This window comes from Mus caroli, chromosome 4, assembly GCF_900094665.2.
Source record: "Mus caroli chromosome 4, CAROLI_EIJ_v1.1, whole genome shotgun sequence".
NCBI lineage: Eukaryota > Metazoa > Chordata > Mammalia > Rodentia > Muridae > Mus > Mus caroli.
This window is the reverse complement of record NC_034573.1, coordinates 122828583-122846536: the sequence shown is the minus strand read 5'-3', so window position 1 is coordinate 122846536 and position 17954 is coordinate 122828583. Positions and strand designations below refer to the sequence as shown.

General features: G+C 49.2%; 1 protein-coding gene across 4 annotated transcripts in view; it reads right to left on the bottom strand.

Moving 5' to 3' along the window:
• Positions 1 to 233: 233 nt before the first annotated feature.
• Positions 234 to 17954, bottom strand: part of Wasf2 (WASP family member 2) — a 67013-nt gene continuing 49292 nt past the window's right edge. For 3 of the 4 annotated variants that reach the window (XM_029476050.1, XM_021159838.2, XM_021159840.2), the window contains exons 3-9: positions 14586 to 14720; positions 13920 to 14073; positions 10531 to 10648; positions 9490 to 9620; positions 7292 to 7447; positions 5074 to 5585; positions 1647 to 4258 (exon numbers count right to left, since the gene is read on the bottom strand). In XM_029476050.1, coding sequence (XP_029331910.1) covers positions 4101 to 4258; positions 5074 to 5585; positions 7292 to 7447; positions 9490 to 9620; positions 10531 to 10648; positions 13920 to 14073; positions 14586 to 14720 — 1364 coding nt within the window. In that variant the 3' untranslated portion in view covers positions 1647 to 4100. Of the gene's footprint in view, positions 4259 to 5073; positions 5586 to 7291; positions 7448 to 9489; positions 9621 to 10530; positions 10649 to 13919; positions 14074 to 14585; positions 14721 to 17954 lie in introns of all 4 variants that reach the window. The other variant, XM_021159839.2, reaches the window with a different exon arrangement.

The window sequence follows — 17954 nt, the reverse complement described above, 5'->3', positions numbered from 1 at the left end:
TGCGCCTCTCCTGCCTGGTGCAAGGAGCTGTGGGCAGCCAGCTCTAGGGCTGTCCTCACAGAAGGGGACCTGTGCCTACAAACTAGCCAGAGGCCTCCTGCCTTTGAAGCCCACCCATGCTGGACCCCTTACAGAGTCCCTCACCCACCTGTGGCCTGCAGAATTGCTTACGATTCCTTCTCCCACAAAACACTCACACACACACACACACACACAGAGACACCAGAGGTGACTGAGTGACTACAAAGACTTTATCAAATGATTGAAAAGGTTGGCATTTAAAGTATTCATGCGCGTACATAATAGTTACATGGAATCTTCAGGTTATTGGGAGTACAAATGCGGTACACACAATAAGCCCGGCAGGGAAGCAAGTGAAAGCAGACTTGAAACAACAATTTGGCTGTCCTAGCCAGGCATGGCTGAGGCAGGGGTCAGGAGGTCAAGGCCATCTTCAGCTATATAGTAAGGTCAAGGCCTGCACGTCTACCTGAAACCCTATCTAAAAATAAACAAATAAATAAAAAATTGTGGGGTGTGGCTTCACTCCACTGCTCAGGTCCCCCCTCCCAACCTCTGGGAGGAAAGGGTCTATTTTTAGACAGTATTCCCTCTATGCATTAGCTCGCAGAAATCTTGATATGGGAAACACCAAGAACCTACTGGAATATGTCCTTATAAATATATTTATATCAGAGAAAACAAGGCACTTTGGGAACATGATAGCTTTCTCTCCTATGTGTACGTCATTCTAGGCAGGAAGTAAAAATTGGTTAGTTTCTCAAGTCAGTTAACTGAAGCAAGTTAATACAGGAGCAGAACTGCTCTCAGCCCTCACGGAGGCCCTAGGAGGCAGGAAACACAGGAGAAGCACCTCTCTGGGTAACACCTGTCCCAGGTCAAATGGGCACCAGCCAAGCTCAAAGCTTAATCCCCCCTTCCCCCAGAGGCTGACACATCTGAGTTGGAGCGCCTGGCCCTGGCAAGGTGCTTCCCTCCCCAGGCCCTGAGGTCAAGTCAGGGGCTGCAGCAGGAGGCAGTGCTAGCGCAGAACAGGGACACGGTGGGAATGCTTAAGCAGGGTCACCAAAGCCACAGAGACCTCAATCTGTCCAAGCTGGCGCTATAGAGTCAGAGGATCGGCGCCACGGGAAGAGATTTCACATTAGCCCTGACAACACCGCCTCAGCTCTGCGGTGACATTGGCCAGGGTCGTTTCTGAGGGCATTCAAGCCTCCACTGGAGAGGAGCTGCAGCTTGGGCCAGCTGCTCTGAGCCTCCAAGGGATCCCCCGCCCCCTCCCCTGGAATGAAATCATCTCACAACCAAGGCAAAGCTACAAGTCACTCCTGACACTAGCAATTGCAAGCTGGGCCCCTGGGCTCCAGGAATGGGGGCAGCCCCCCTGGGCCAGGCAGACTGGGAAGGGCCGTGGCTCCTTGGCCTCACGCTTAAGAGTCCTTATGGGCCACTGCTTTATAGTCTTACCAGCCTCAGCCCAGTTTAAATAGTCACTAAACTTGGTATTCTTGGCTTATAGGATTCCACAAACACACCCACCTGTACTGGGTCCTTTATTATTTTAAAGGGCTCTAGGTTTAAAGAAGCATGTTTAAGAAGCATGCTTAAAAATTTTTTTTCCTGGGGGGTACACATATGCCTAAGTAGAGCCTAGAGGACCTCTCAGCTGACTGGGTCCCCAGCCCCCCAAGCTGAGGAGTCTCTGCAAGGCCGGCTGCTACAAAGCGCAGAGCTTGGCTGCATGGATTTTAATGAGAGCGTCAGGCGGAGCTGTGCTGTTGCTCTCCGGGACTTGCAGATCATTACCAAACCAGCTGTAGGATGAGAACACAGCACATCGAAACCCTAGGAGGTCACTGAGCTAATGATCTAATCCTACCTTCCACAGACAGGGCCCCTCCCCAGCTCCTCCCGCCCCCANTCTTTCCTGGTGGACTCTGTCCATTCCAGAAGCCAGGCCAATACCGCCCCTTCAAGGTCGGAACAGAACCACAGTGAGCGAGCGGCTCTGGCTCCCCTTTCTCGGAGAGCAGGAGGGGAGTAATTTAGTAAAAACCATTAGGCCCAAACCCTGGCCTGGCCAGGCCCCAGGACTTCTATTTGGAAGGACCACTGCCCTCCCCTGCCTCTCCAGCCCCCGCTGGGCTGCAGCCAGGGTACCATCAACAGCCATTTTAAGGTTCTGATGAAAGCACCTTCAGCTTCTAAGGCACGGGGTGGGAAACATGCACAGCATGGAGTTGACTGCCAAACCCTGTGCCAGACACTGGATTTGGGGGGGGGGGGTCGGGGTGGGGGGGCAGGACATGGACACATGGAGAGGACAGAGCACTCTGGAGTAGCCACAGCAGGAGGGCCTGCTGGCACCTGGTGCTTAGTCCCTACCTCTGAGTTCAAGAAAGGAGGCAGAGGGGAGGAACCCAGCAAGTGCAGGCGGCAGAGCCATGATTGCACTCTCCTCAAGCCGGAGGGGTTTATGAGGGCTTTGGCAATTACTACAACCATTTGCTGTGCTGGGTAGAGACAGATCCTGTTTCTCTTTGTTTCAGGCTCTGAAGCCAGAGAAGCCGATTTCAGCACAAGAGGCCACACAATAGTTGGGGCAGTAGAGAAGAAACCTTGCTGCTGGCCAGAGCTGCTCAGTTTTTTTTTCCTGAATAATAGCACCCCGCGTATCAGTTCTGGGAAGGGAGGTAAAGGGGGTGGGTCAGCATCACCATGGACAGCAAGGTGGCGAGGCATGAAGACCCCGTGTCCTTCTGCCTCTCAGCCTTCTCCATGGCCGCCACCCCCCCCCCCCCCAGGCAGGTACCTGCAGCGGCTGCCAGCCTGAGGGACTGAAGTTTCTACAGCTGGCACAACCTCTGCTTAAATTGAGGAAACAAAAGAGGGAGGGAGCTGCAGTGAACTGCAAACAGCACCTGCCAAGGCTGGCTGCCCCACAGCTCCTCTCTACACTGCCTCCCCAGCACAGCTCCCATGCCACATGACTGGCTGCAGACAGAAAGGGGAAATAAACGGTTACCAGAGAGGCTGCAGTTAAAGCTGCACTGGAGAGCCCCCACCCCCACCCTGCACAGGCCATGAACCCTCCAAATGCAAGCCCGGCATTTGGGAGCTCTGGGGTAGAAGGGAGCCAGGCTGCTCTGCCCAGACTCCAGCAGGTGCTCATTATTTGGTCCCAGGAAACACAGGTGACTTGGAAACAGGAAGCCTGGGCTCTTGTTCTATCACTGTCTGTGTGACCTTGAGAGAGTCACTTCTCATCCTGGCCTCAGTATCCTGAACATGTTCCTCTCTCTTCCAGTCCTGCGGTGCCAGGCAAAACCTTCAAGTTTTGCTCCTGACAGTCAGCAGAGGTCCAGGTCCCTGAGTGTCAGGGCTAGTTTGGTCATGAATATCAGGTTAGAACTGGGCTGTGCAGTCTTAAGGCACCTGGGGTGAGGAGGGGCATGCAAAGGACACCCAGACCCGACACTCATCTAGAGAGAGCACGGGAGGAAGGCCGCACCCTCAGTCTCCAGAAGTGCATCACTGGTGAGAGTCTTTAGAGGCCCCATGCCTTCTGGAACAAAGGCATCCAGGCAGAGCTAACAGAAGCAAGCCTACCTGCTGCAGAAGGCTGAGTGTGGGGCAGGGGTGTGCCAGTCTACTTGTCAGGGCACAGAAAAGGGACCACCTGCGCCCACACAGGCTGTACCCACTGCTGTGAGACAGGAGGTGGCTAACATTATTTGAAGTAGCTAAATGAAAGGGTTTTGAGGAAGGCCATGGGTTAAAATGGTTATCAGGGGAAGAAGGCACTATCTCCAGTTGAAACCCAAACGAAGGGATTCTGTAGGGTTCTCCCTTCCTGTCAAGTGGAAAGAGGGGTCAGCTCCTGAGGGGACCCTCAGGAGCCCACAGGCAGGCATGGGGAAGAAGTACATGGTCATTTGAAGGAAGCACTCGAATAGATCTTTGGCTTTGGCCCCTTGCAGTTCTTTGTCCCTTGCTTTCTTCCCCCCATGAGACTGGTAGTTTGTATGGAGGAAGGCAGGTGGGAGGACTAGAAAGAGGAATGTGGGCAGCAGGCCGAGTTAATCCGACCAGTCGTCTTCATCAAATTCAGAAGAATCATCTTCCGAGTCGCTGTACTCAACAGCGATCCGACGGGACAGGATGGTGGCCACATCATTGCCCACCACATCACGCTTCTCTTGCTCCCGTTGCTCTTCAACCCTTCGCAGCTGAAAGCCTGGAGGGAGAGGAGCAGGTTAGGCAGGAAGCACAGCCCTAGTCCCACAACCCTCTGGGACTGAGTATCATCAGGACAGGAGTATAAAGGACAGAGAAAGATGGATTCCTGAAGAAGCAAGGGGAAAAAAAAAGGAAAGACAGGTCCTGTGGGATCAGCATCTCTGAAAGGAAGCCCGCTGTCCTGCCTGGCTGTGAGCACTGAGGCTTCTGAAGTTAGAGTACCACCATCAGGCAAGTGCTCAGCCCTAGCTACAGTGGGGCTTGGAGGATTACCAACAGAACAAACCACACCTAACCCTCCGATCAAATCTGATCCCAATGAGTGACAGGAGGGGGGCAGGGAGAGGGGGGAAAGGAGGGAGGGGGAAGATTGGTGGCTGGAAGAAGAGAAGGGAAGGAGAGAAAAGAAAGAAAAAGATAGGAAGAAATGGGAGCAGGCAGGGAGGGATCAGAGAGCAGAGAGGGAGGACACAGCAGTGGAGCAGAGAAGACAGCTGCAACCGAGTCTGGCTGAAAAGTTGGCCGACGGGACAGTGACTCATTTTCATCTGGGGATCTTTTCCCAAGAAGATGTATGTAAACACACATAACGTGCTTACTTCAAGGAATTCTAGGGTCCCAGCTTAAAAAATAATTCACAATCAACAAATATAGAAAGAACGCTCAATCCCAGCGTCTTTAAGGGAAGTCCTACCCTGACCTGGAGGTCTAATCTCTCGGCTGCCTGCGAAAGCGGTTTCCTTGAAAGGGTCAAGCCCCTGCCCCAGCATCTCAGCTAAGGGTACGTGTCCTCAGACCCAACCCTGGCTTTACCTTGGCGGATGGCAGAAAGCAGGTCACTACGCGCGTCACTCACAGCAGGCAATGAAGACTTGGGCTTGGTGGCCTCAGAAGGGGGTGGTGGTGGTGGTGCAGCAGGCTGACCATCGGCACCACTGAAGGGGAGAGGCGGGGGCCCTGGAGGGGGAGGGGGAGGAGGAGGCGGAGGAGCACCTCCAGAAGGTTGGGACAAAGGAGGTGGTGGCATTGGGTAGTCAGCTGCTGGTGGTGGGGGAGGTGGTGGAGGAGCAGCAAAATCAGGGTGAGGAGGGAAAGATGGAGGTGATGGGGGTGGAGGGGTCCCAGGAGACCCGAATCCTATCGATGGTAGTGGAGGTGGCACACTCATGGGAGGTGGAGGTGGAGGGGCAGGTGGAGGAGCGAAGCCAGGCTTGGGACCTGGCGGAGAGCTCAGAGGAGGAGCTGGGGGTGGATGGCTTGGGCTGACCATGCTGGTTCTTTTGGGTCCAGCCAAGACAGATCCTCTTTGGTTGTCTGCAGGGTAGCTGAAAGGCCAAAGGGACAAGATTTACCATCATAACCACAGTGCCAACCCCTGCCCAGAGGCAAGCTCTTCTATAAGCTCAGGCCCTTCTTAGTTGACTCCCATTTCGCTCTGCCTCAGACTGATGGAAATGGCCAAAACAGATCACCAAGGAATAGGTAGGCACTGAGGGCAACCTTCCAGTAGAAGGGAATACAACTGGAGACTGAAGGAAACGACTGAGCACCCTGTCAGGAAGACTGGCAGAGACAGCAGCAGTTCAGGTCCCCTTTAATCTTTTCAGGAGATGGCTCCTTGAACCCTCCTGGAGAGTGTCCCATGGGTGGCTGTCAGTGTAAACCTCTAGCTAGACCTAAATACATACATGAAAGAGCTAGAATAAAAATTCAAGCCTTCATCATCCACTGGGCTCTGTTTCTTACTCTATGAATGCTACTGAATTTGGTAGGGGCAAATGTCCACTTGGAGTTGGAGACAGGGCCTTATGTAGTCCAGGTGGGCCTAGAACACATGACATTCCTGCCTTAGCCTCCCAAGTACTAAAATTATGGGCCTGAACTAACACGCTCAGCTTTGTTTGCTTGAGACAGGGTCTCACTATGCAGTTCTGACTGGCCTCAACTCACAGAAATTGGCCTGCTTCTGCCTCCTGAATGCTGAGATTAAAGGCATGAACCACGACTCCCAACTCCTGGCTAACTCTTGACCCAGGTTTGAAAGAGGGCGAAGGCTCACTTTAGGGGTCAGATCTGTGAGGTTCCAACTTCAAGATCTGAGGTAACAATGTAAAGATGAGAGTTTTCTTGTGAACCTTCACATCTGCCCTGCACTGAGAGCTACTGCTTAGAAAAGCACCTTACTACGCAGAAGTGTTGTCTCAAGCCTTTAATCCCAGTATTCCAGAGACCGAGGCAGTGGATCTACGTGAGTTTGAGGCTAGCTTAGTCTCCCTACATAGAGAGTTCTAGGACAGCCAGGGCTATATAAAGAGACCCCATCTCAAGAGGAGGAGGAGGAGGAAGAGGAGGAGGAAAAACAGCAATAGCAGCAGAAGCAACACCCAATCAGAAGTTTTCCACAGACCTTTAAGCCTCACTACACCTTGACAAGGCATGAGCAAGAAGTGATTTTGAAGGGAGAAGACCCCATTGCACACACCTCCAAGGGACAGACTGGAAGTCACATAGTCTGTATTTCCCCTTTCCCTTGGTGTGCTGTCCCCCACCCCCTGCCACTATGTAGTCTAGGCTGGCCTTAAATCTCTTATCCTTCTGCCCCCAAGTGCTAGGATGACTCGTGTTGGCCACCACACTTGGCTCATCCTTTAGGGTACACTGAGTGAGCTGAAGCAGCTGTCTACAAGGTCTCCCCACCTCCCACCTCTCGCCTTTATGAAAGCTGATGTGTACCTAATATGGGGTAACAACAACTCTGCCAGTACTTCATAAATGGTATTCCTACCTGCACACTCTTGCCTCAAGTCACTTTAGTGAACTCTTACTTTGTTCTTTTTTTTTTAATTTCTTTCTTTTTTTTTTTTTTTTTGACACAGGGTTTCTCGGTTTAGCCCTGGCTGTCCTCAACTCAGAGATCCACCTGCCTCTGCCCGAGTGCTGGGATTAAAGGCATGCGCCACCACGCCCGGCTCTTCCTTTGTTCTCGAGTGCTTTACTACCCAGGATGGATGGAAGAGGTTCTACCATTTACCTGAATTCTGCTGGCGGGGGAGGCAAGTTGTCTTCAGAGAATGAAGGGGAAGGCGAGGAGGCAGAGTCCGACTGTGGTGGTGGTGGGTAGCTGGCCGCATCCACATTTTCAACAGAGCCAATGCTGCCATTCTGGTACACCAAGGCGGACGAATACCTGACGACATACCAATGTCAGTTGTCTTGTAAAGAATCGAGGTCCATCCAAAGTGCCAAAGCGTGCTTAAACGTGCAGAGCTTGAGTGCTCTCCTTTCCTTACTAATAGATACCACGTAAGTGCATCTGACACAAAGGTTATTAGGGTGGAGCAAAACGAGGAGATTCCATGTGTTTCCTGTTACACCAAGACTATACTTTAGGCTAGGAATGGTGGTGTGCGGCTTTAGCCTCAGCACAGGGAAAGCAAAGATAGGTAAGTTTTGAGACTTTGAGGCCACCCTAAGTTCCATGCCAGCCAGGGTCATACAGTGAGATCTTGTCTATTTAAGACGACAAAGAATGAAGCCAAACCCCACAGGTTAGTTACAAACACGTGACTGGCAGCCTGGTTCTGAGGTAGACAAGCCCCTGGAGTGTGAAAGGCTAAAAAGGATTTGACTGCAGAAGCAAGCCAAGGACGAGTGCAGGCTGCCATGAGGCAGTCATGACGGTCTCTACCACATCCTTTATCACATGAGCTTCTGCTTAAAGCAGGATGCTGGAAGCCTGGGCAGCGGTGGACACCTTTAATCCCAGAACTCAGGAGGCAGAAGCAGGGGATAGCTGAGTTCAAGGTCAGCCTGGTCTATAGAGTGAGTTCCAGGACAGCCAGGGCTACACAGAGAAACCCTGTCTTGAAAATAATGAAAGAAAGGGGGGAAAAAATAAGCATTGTTTTAGAGCTGGCTGCATGGAAACCCATTCCTCAGCGCCTTAGGCCCTGAACTGGTGAACTGGCTCTGGATGAACACTAAACCTTCATACACGTGCGCACACGAGGCAGGGAACCTCCACATTAGCTCAAGCCCATGGGCACCAACTAGCAAAACTGGCCCACCCTGCCCCTCTTCCTCTCCTCTCTGCCACTGCTGGGTCCTACAGAGCTCACCCAACAGGTCCCAGGATCAGAATTTCGGGCACGTAAATAAGTCAGATGATATAGCCTAGCCACACACCAATTCCAAACCTTCAGGAAGGTGTGTGTGGGGGGGTGGATGAAAGGGGTGGAGGGAGGCTAGCTCCTCATCTTCACCACCCAAGCCTCAAAATCAGACATACACTTTTGACAGTTGGCATTTATGGCCATAGGAGTCACTAATCCTATGCCATGTGCCTATCAAAACAGGATGGGACTGGGGAACAAAATGGCCCCCTACTGGACAGATCAATGAAGGCCCCTTTACTACTGTTTTTTCTGTAGAAAGGTTCATTTCCACCATCTTCCTATGCTTATGAAACAAACCTCTGAATCCAGGAAGAACAAGTGTCACATGTGTCAAGATTTCCATGGTAGTTATTATAAAATCAAGAGCTCTTCCCTTTTATCAGTACTCAGCGCCCAGTATGGGCTGTGCACATCTCTGACTGCCAGGAGCAATGAATTTAGAGGAAAAGCCAGGGTGACTCTCACACCAGGTAGTCATGGTGACTTGGCTTTGAATGTCACAGGGGTCAGACATCAGGATAAGCATCAAACTAGATTTTAAAACCATTCTGCCTCTTTAAACCTCCAGCGTGACTTGGTATTGGGAAATGGGTCAGGATGCCATCTCCCACTTTTTCAGAGAGATATATCTGTCTCCACAGTGGCCCAGCAACCTTTCCCATACTGACTCTGAGGTCTGCATTCAGTCTTTTGGCTACCCCTCTTCCAAGCCTGGCTGAGAATTTGTTCTGGGAACCTGCATAGCTTGCCTGTGCTGCACCTCCCGTGCCCAGCCCAGCTCTTCAGCACAACCTTCATGTGTGTTCTGGAGGGAGAGGGCTTCCAAGACCACTTTCCTCTGAGACCTGCAGGTGTACTGGCTTCTGGCAGAGTATCATCATTAGAAACCATGGCCTTCCCTGTCAGACCAGCCTAGTCACCTCATTTAAATCGCAGTCTCTTGACCGATTAACGGTGTATTAGCCTAAACACTACAGCCAGACTTCAGATGGTGCCAGAGCCTTTTGTCCCAAGGGTCCCAGCTGCTCCAGAGAAGTGACACAGCATCACCTACCCAGAAGGCCCCAGCTTCTCCTTGGACTCCACAAACTCTTGTCCCATTTTCATCTTCTCCCACTCTTCCTTGCGTGTCTTGATTTTACGTGGGTTCACATTCCCTCTATTTGGATTATCTTTCTTTTCTTTCTATAATGAAAAGGAACAGAAAAGCCTTTGTAAAACATTTTCCAAAGTGCTTCATTAAAATTCTACCCATCCTCATGGACACACACTTGTGAGATGATTTGCCTAGACAACACAGGATAACAGCAGGATTTACAGAACTACCAGGTCTGCAGTGACCTAGGCCGTCCAGTTCACAGCACCTCCCAGGCAGAGCACTGCTCAGGCTCACACACAAGCACCTCTAACAGGAAACAGCAGCTACCTCTGGGGGTGGGTAGGGGGAATTGTTTCACATCTATAATTATTTGTTATTTGTCGTGCCACAAAGGTCAGTCAACAGGTGAAGACCGACCGACAGCTCCAGAGATCTGGAGCAGATAGAAGGAAACAGTTAAAAACAAAACAACCAATGAAGGATTTTCCAGCTGCTGCAGCCGCACTAGCCTCTGGCACTCTCCTGGGTCTGCTGACAGCCATGCTAATGGGATTGCTAGGTCAAAGCTGGCAGGTCACACAGCACCAGGAGCCTACCCAGCAGTCCTGGCCCTGCCCACGCAGCAGTGAAGGGGTCACCTGGTGCGTGTCTGAGAAAGACTGTGCTGGCTGGGACCAGGCTAGCTGGGTGTCCCGCAGAGTCCGGTGCAGATTGCAAGAAAAATAACTGGTGAACAGAAAAGCCCACTTCTAAAGCTCAGCCCAAATATTCTCAGTTGTTACACAGTGCCGGGAACACACATATTTTTGGTGTGATTTATACTTTCATCTTGGTGGTATTTGGTGTGGACACATTCTTTTTTTTTTTTTTTAAGAGTTTTACCTGGCACCCGAGCAAGCGGTCACTTGGAATGACTTCACATAAGACCGGCTTCCTTTTTATCCCCCTCTACAACGGTGCCTACTGATGTATAGCACAGAGGTCCCTTCCCCTCACCCTATGCTTTCTCTTCTCTTTCATGATATCCTTGGTGTCCTGCAGCATCTTCTCCTTCCAAAGATCAAAGAAGTATGAGGGGTTGGTGTAGAATTTGAGTGCCTCTTTTCCATCATCCCTGGGATAAAAATGAAGACAAGTAGCTGTCAGTAGAGAGATGAGCTCCCAACCAAATCCAACATTCCAACACCGACCAGTTAGCAGTTTGTAAGGAGTCAGGACACCTTCGAATCAATTGTATGTTTCTGCTCCCACACCAGATTCTCAATGGCCCTAACTCCTTACAAACCTTGGCCATATCTTTAGTTCTCATGCAGGAATCTGCATGGTCAGGGGGAAGAAAAGGTTAGATTGGCCAGAATTCTGATTCTTTCTAATCACCTGCACAGTTGACTATGACAGAGATATCTGAATACTGTTTATCTCTAAGAAGACTTCTGCTGTTGATTCCTCTTCTCTACCCATTCCCCAGGACTCTGTAGAAAGCACTAAGGTCTTTTGGTTTTTTTTTTTGGTTTTGTTTTGTTTTTTTGGTTTTTCGGGACAGGTTTTCTCTGTATAGCCCTGGCTATCCTGTAACTCACTTTGTAAACCAGGCTGGCCTCAAACTCAGAAATCCGCCTGCTTCCCAAGTGTGCCATCACGCCCTGCTGGTCTTTTCTAAGATTTTACTATTATAGATAAGTACACTGTAGCATTGCGGGTGGTTGTGAGCCACCATGTGGTTGCTGGGATTTGAACTTAGGACCTCCAGAAGAGCAGTTATTGCACTTACCTGCTGAGCCATCTCACCAGCCCCAGGTCTTTTCTACCTAAGTGTCTCTGTGTACAGTTGCTCTTGTCCACACAGATAAGGAACTAAGCACACTGCTACTCCCTGCTCCCTTGTTCAGTATTACTGCAAGGAGACCCACTGACGCAAACGGCCAGCTGTTTTAAAACCACAAGGTCCATCGGGAGGCAGGGGCTGGCAACAAATCTCTGAGTTCAAGGCATGGGGGGGGGTGTGTGTGTGAGAGACACTCAGAGAGAGAGACAGACAGAGACAGGACAGCCATGACTACATAAAGAAACTGTCTCAGAGCTGGGCGTGGTGGCGCACGCCTTTAATCCCAGCACTCGGGAGGCAGAGGCAGGCGGATTTCTGAGTTCGAGGCCAGCCTGGTCTACAAAGTGAGTTCCAGGACAGCCAGGGCTACACAGAGAAACCCTGTCTCGAAAAAACAAACAAACAAAAAAAAACAAACAAAAAAAAAAGAAACTCTGTCTCAAACACCAACAGACCACAGGGTCTTTGTGGGTCCGCAGTGCATAGGGCAGAGTGAGCTACTGAGTAACGACTGTTCACCATGCGCCCTGGGCCTGACTAGAATCTTCTACTTTGGTGTGGTGAAACTTCCACTGTTCAGAAAGTACGTGCTTCAGGGGACAGGGTTATTATTCTTCTAAAACAAGGAACTGGAAGCCAGGAGTGGAGGTGCATGTCTATAGTCCTGGCACTCAGAAGGCAGAGAGAAGCGTCAGAGTTCAAGGCCAGCCTACACTATGTGGAGAGAATGTATCACACAAAAAAAGAACTACACACGGGGCTGGAGAGATGGCTCAGTGGTTAAGAGCACCGACTGCTCTTCCGAAGGTCCTGAGTTCAAATCCCAGCAACCACATGGTGGCTCACAACCACCCGCAATGAGATCTGACGCCCTCTTCTGAAGACAGCTACAGTGTATTTAGATATAATAATAAATAAATCTTTAAAAAAAAATAACTACACACAAAGGATGGTCTTAAGACAGCCTGGTGTATATATAAGCTCTAGGACACCCAGGACTTCACACACACACACACACACACACACACACACAGAGCAAACCAACCAACCAACCAACCAACCAACCAAAACTTCTGAAAGACAATTCCCTTGCCTTTCAAACTCCATATCAACCACCACCGAGGGCACAGGTGTCTAGACCAACCATTTGTAGTTCCTTTTAAAACATGCTTTAGATTTATTTTATTTTCATTTAATGTATGTGTATGCGTGTCTCTGTGCACATATGTATGTGGGTGCCCATAAAGGCCAGAAGGGGGTGGGAGAGCACACGAAGCTAGAGTTACTGACGGTTGTGAGTTGTCTGCTCTAAGTGCTGGGAGCTGAACTTGCAATAGCAGCAGATGTTCTTAAGGGTTGAACTGTCTCTCCAGGCCCTGACAGCGACATTTTTATATTAACTATATCTTGCTCTGGGTTAGAGACACCACTGCTTGTTTCTGTTAGGCCAGGTCCAGATAACTGAGAGGAAGGAGATACTAATTCTGGCAGTATTAGTATCTAAAAAAGAAACTACAGTTTCCAGAAAGATGAAACATCTCAATATTATTTGTCAAACACTGTATCATATCGCTTTCAGTACTATGAGGTATGTCAACCCTTTCTGTCACACACTATCCCCAAACTCAGACTAAAGAGTGACAGCCCTGGGGCAAGCAAGACTCCATATCCTTTACTAGGACAAAGGGCAGATATTCTTCTTGATCTCTGTGAGACGCTACCAAGCTCCTATTTGGGGCTCTCTGGTCAGACCAGTGTCCTTGAATTCAAGAGGTACACACACACACTGCTCTTCAGTGTACCCATGTCTGACCGCCAGCACCCACGTCTAGCTACCGGTAACTACTTTATATGGATACAAGCAAGATAAATATTCCCTTTCTACTCCTGCTCAGTTGGTCTGTTCAAGATGACAACATTAGCAAATTGCCAGAGGGGAGGACTCTAGGTTGTCTTTAAGCCTACCATCTTCCTTTCCCATGTCTACCTACAACAGAGCTGGTCCTTACAGAAGAAACCATCCAAAGGGTGTTCAAAATGAAGGGACTAGCACTCACGTGGAAGGACACCGATACTCCCCACACTGTGATTCACACCCCACACCTCTCCCCCCCCCCCCCCCAGCAGCCAGTATGAGGCTGGTCCCACTAACTTGCCCAAACATCTGGTAATTTAGTTTTCTGAGAAAGTGGAAACCCGGTTAGAATGTGGCCCTTGGGAATCTGTGTGCAGGACTGCCTGCTAACAAGTCCTCTTGCTTCTGTAATAACTAAATTCCTTGGATGGGATCCAGATGGACTTACTTTTCCCAAATTAAACTTTGCAGCATCAATGGTACAGCAAACTTTCAGTACACAGGAGATGCGGCGTGACCGTCAGAGACCAAACAAGAGTGAACTGTCTCTGCTGGGGTGGACAGGAAGTTCAACAGTATTCTCTTCTCTGATATAGATATTATCTTTAGAGATTTTAGACAATGTAGTTTTTAATCACACACACACACACACAGAGAGAGAGAGAGAGAGAGAGAGAGAGAGAACGCGCGCGCACGCACAGTTACCTGTAAGGACTGAGATTGTTAAGAGGGGGAGGAGCGTCACAGCTGTTATAGGTCTCTAAGACGGGCACCGGGAGAGAGTCCCTGTCAAAGAGCTTCTGGTCTTGGGTGGTAGAACTTCTGAAGGCCTTCCGACTGTTGATTCCTTGTAGTGACACTGAGAGAAGATGGAAGGCGTTAGAAAATGGACGGCAGGCTATTTGAGCAAACACTGAGTCACACCGTCGGAGACGCCTCAGCTGCTGCCTTTCTTGGCTGCAGACGGCTGCAGCCAGGTTTTTTTTTTTTTCCTTCCCCCTCTGGGGAAGCCCCACGAGGCTGTCAGCAGCCCAGCCATTTCATGACTGAACAGATGAAGCAACACAAAGGTTTACTATGTGGCCAGATCTTGCAGGCCTCTCCTTGGGTGAAATGAGTCTTCCAGGTACTTTTATGGTAGCAAAATATCACTGAGGGAAAGGAGACGTGAGAACAGGGGCTGGGGATGGAAGGGAGGGAATGTGCTGTGTGGGAAAAGGGAAAAGGCTTCTTTACACCGCCTAGGCCTATGTCGCTTCCAAGTAGACATGTATCAGTCTCTCTGATCTCTCCTCTTGCTTTTTAACAAACCGGGGCAGGATTCTCAGGCACTGCTCAGCAGAGCCTGCAGCTCTGGCTAAGCCTCCTTACCTTCTTCTTCCTTGGGATCCAGCTGAGTGACTTTAACTTGTACTCGGTCAACCCGCTCAGCAAGGGAGTTTACTCGGGAGGCAAAGGCGCTTGCCTGGGTACAAATCTCTCCGAAAATGTCCTCTGCATACTTACCTAGAAAGGGCAGACAGAGCAAGTCACCAGTGCACAGAGCGAGAGGAACCAGCCCAAAGACTAAAGAGTGTATCGTCCACCAAACGCACACACACATGCTTGTTCTTGGAGAAAGAGACAGTTTCCATAGCCTGGTCACTCTGTGCATATATAGTCCATAACTAATAGAACCCCTTTGGCAAATTCTGAACAAACATGAAATTCAAAGCAGGTTCAACAAAATCAAAAGGTGCAATGTCAACAAGTTAGTCCCGGAAAAGCAGCCAGCGTATGCAAACATTTGTCCTTGGCTCTCACCCTCCTGTTCTGTAAAGCACCTTGTAAACCGGCTCTGAGAGCAGCCTGAAAGTTAGAGCAACAGCCAGGCGTCCATGCTTAATACACTAAATTGCGTCCTCAGTTGAATTTCAAAAGCCCACTGAAAACCAAGATGTGGGTATCTCTATAAGGGGCCTGAATTTCCCCGCCCCACACAGAGATGCCAAACTTCTTCTAAGGGTGAAAAGGTCACCTTACATTCTCTAACCCACAGCTTTCAAAGTCTTTGCTCCAGGTTACAATCCTTCAAATCCACACCCCAGGGAACAAGCGAAAAGCTGAGATATTCAAGCCCTCCCTGAAAAACAAGACACCACTGGTCTTTTTCCACAAGGTCTCACTTTTTAGAATAAGAAAAGAGTTCTGTACTTTCAACCCTGAATGCAAGGAGAATTTGTAGCCAAAGAAACAGCAATGTGGACTACCTCCACACTGTTATTCTGAGCCACAAGGGATGGGAAGAGGTATGACGGGTAAGTCACCACACCTCGGATGCTTACTCACAAAGGGAAGGCAGACATAAACGACTGCCCAACCTGACGAGTTTGAGACTTAGTTAAAGTAAGGTCTCTTTTTTCCCCCTTAGCTTCTAAGCTTAGTACATATTTAAGGGGGAATTAGGCTAACCTAGCCTGGAAGGGCAAAACCACACCCTCAGAGTAAACTGCAGTTAACTTGTGCCCTGGCAGCTACTGGTGGTGCATTTAATAAGTCAAGGAGGAGTTCCTAATTCTGCATACTACATGTTCCCATGCAGCAACAGTGAAGAGGAATTCCTGAGCTCAAAGGACTCAAAAGAGGCCAACATGCTGCGTCACTGCTCTGCAGGCAGAAGGTCCTGTTTGATATGTTGATAATACAGCAGTGCTCCTGCTCCACCAAGTAAAGAAAAATTGTGTCTGGAAACAAAAGCAAAGAAATAACGCAGGATTATGCATGGGAAATGGACCAACCTTAAAAACAGCCAATGGTGGTGGCTCCCACCTGTAATCTTAGCACTTGGGAGGCCAAGGGGGAGGCTGTTTGTTCGAGGCCAGCCTGGACTACATAGTGAAACTCTGTCTCAAAAAAAAAAAAAAATTAAAAATTCAACTGCGCTGGGCGTGGTGGCGCACGCCTTTAATCCCAGCACTCGGGAGGCAGAGGCAGGCGGATTTCTGAGTTCGAGGCCAGCCTGGTCTACAAAGTGAGTTCCAGGACAGCCAGGGCTATACAGAGAAACCCTGTCTCGAAAAACCAAAAAAAAAAACCAAAAAAAAAAAAACAAAAACAAAAAAAAAAATTCAACTGCTCTGGCGGAAAAGAGAAAAATACAAGTTAACCCATCTTTCTGTCTCCCAGAGAAGACTGAGATTTTCGGTTCCACAGTAGAAGGGCTTGTGACAGTGGGCATCAGGTAAAAATCTCACAAAAGACCTCAATATACAAAATTTATTATTATTATTATTATTATTATTATTATTATTATTATTATTATTATTTTGAGACAGGGTCTCACTATGGAGCACTGGCTGGCTTGGAACTTTCTGTGCAGACAAGATCTTTGAGTTAGAAAACATAAAGTGACCTCCTCACCAGGAGAAGTCCTACATTCCTGCGTCAGAGATAGATAAGTTAGAGATATCTTCATCTTGGTTTGATGTTCTACTGAAGTAATTCCTCATACAGTGTACGGATCACGGACACCTGCTTGTTCCTCATCACTCCCAAGCTGCTCTCCAGAGCCACCGGACAAGGTGCCTTTGAACCCAGAGATCCGCCTGCCTCTGACTTCCAAGAGCTGGGATTAAAGGCGTGTGTGTTTAGCTTTCCTTTCCCCTTTCTGAGGCAGGGCTTCTCTGTGTGGCCCTTGCTGTGCTCTGTAGACCAGGCTGGAGTAAAGGCGTGCACCAGCACTGCCTGGCCTCTTCCTTCCAGTTTTGAAGAGCGAATGAGGCAGGTGAAGGCCTTCCCATGTCAGGTCAGGCCCTGGGCGACTCAGAATCACACTATGGAAAATGGAAAGAGCAGCAGACCTCAAGTCAGAAGCCCCAGACTGTTAGAGCTCAGCTCTTTATTTTTAGACACTGCCTCACTACGTCCCCTGGCTGGTTTCAAATTCACTTAGTAGACCAGGCTGGCCTTAATCTTGCCATGATCTCATCCTTCTCTTCCTCACCACTGAGATGACTTGTGTATCACTATACCCAGCCAAGGCTGCAGCTCTATTATGCCGCAGTACTTCTTCTTAATATTTATTCCTATCTACATAAATGCGTGTTTTTGTTTGTTAGTATGCACATGTGTGTGTGGTTGCCCACAGAGGACAGATGAGGGTGCCAGATCCCGTGAAACTGGAGTTACAGGAAGTTGTAGCCACCATGCAGGTGTAGGAAACCAAACTTTGGTCTAAGAACTATAAGTGTTGGCTGGGCACTGGTGGCACGCAACTTTAATCCCAGCACTTGGGAGGCAGAAGTATGTGGATCTGAGTTCGAGGCCAGCCTGGTCTACAGAGAATTCCAGGACAGCCAAGATTATCCAGAGAAACTTTGTCTTGAAAAAACAAACCTTCCTCTCCAATAAAAGAATTACAAGAGTCCTGACTCTGTAATTTCTATGTAGCTTTGTCTGGCCTCAGACTCAGAAAGACCCATCCGCCTCTGCTTTGGGGTTCTGAGATACATGTACCACAGATCGAGTACAACAAGTACTCTTATTTTTTTTTTCCCTTAAGATTTATTTATTTTATGTATAGAAGTACACTGTAGCTGTCTTTAGACACACAAGAAGAGGGCATCATATCTCATTAGAGATGGTTGTGTGACACCGTGTGGGTGCTAGGAATTGAACTCAGGACCTCTGGAAGAACAGCCAGTGCTCTTAACCACTGAGCCATCTCTGCAGCCTGGAACAAGTACTCTTTTTTTTTTTTTT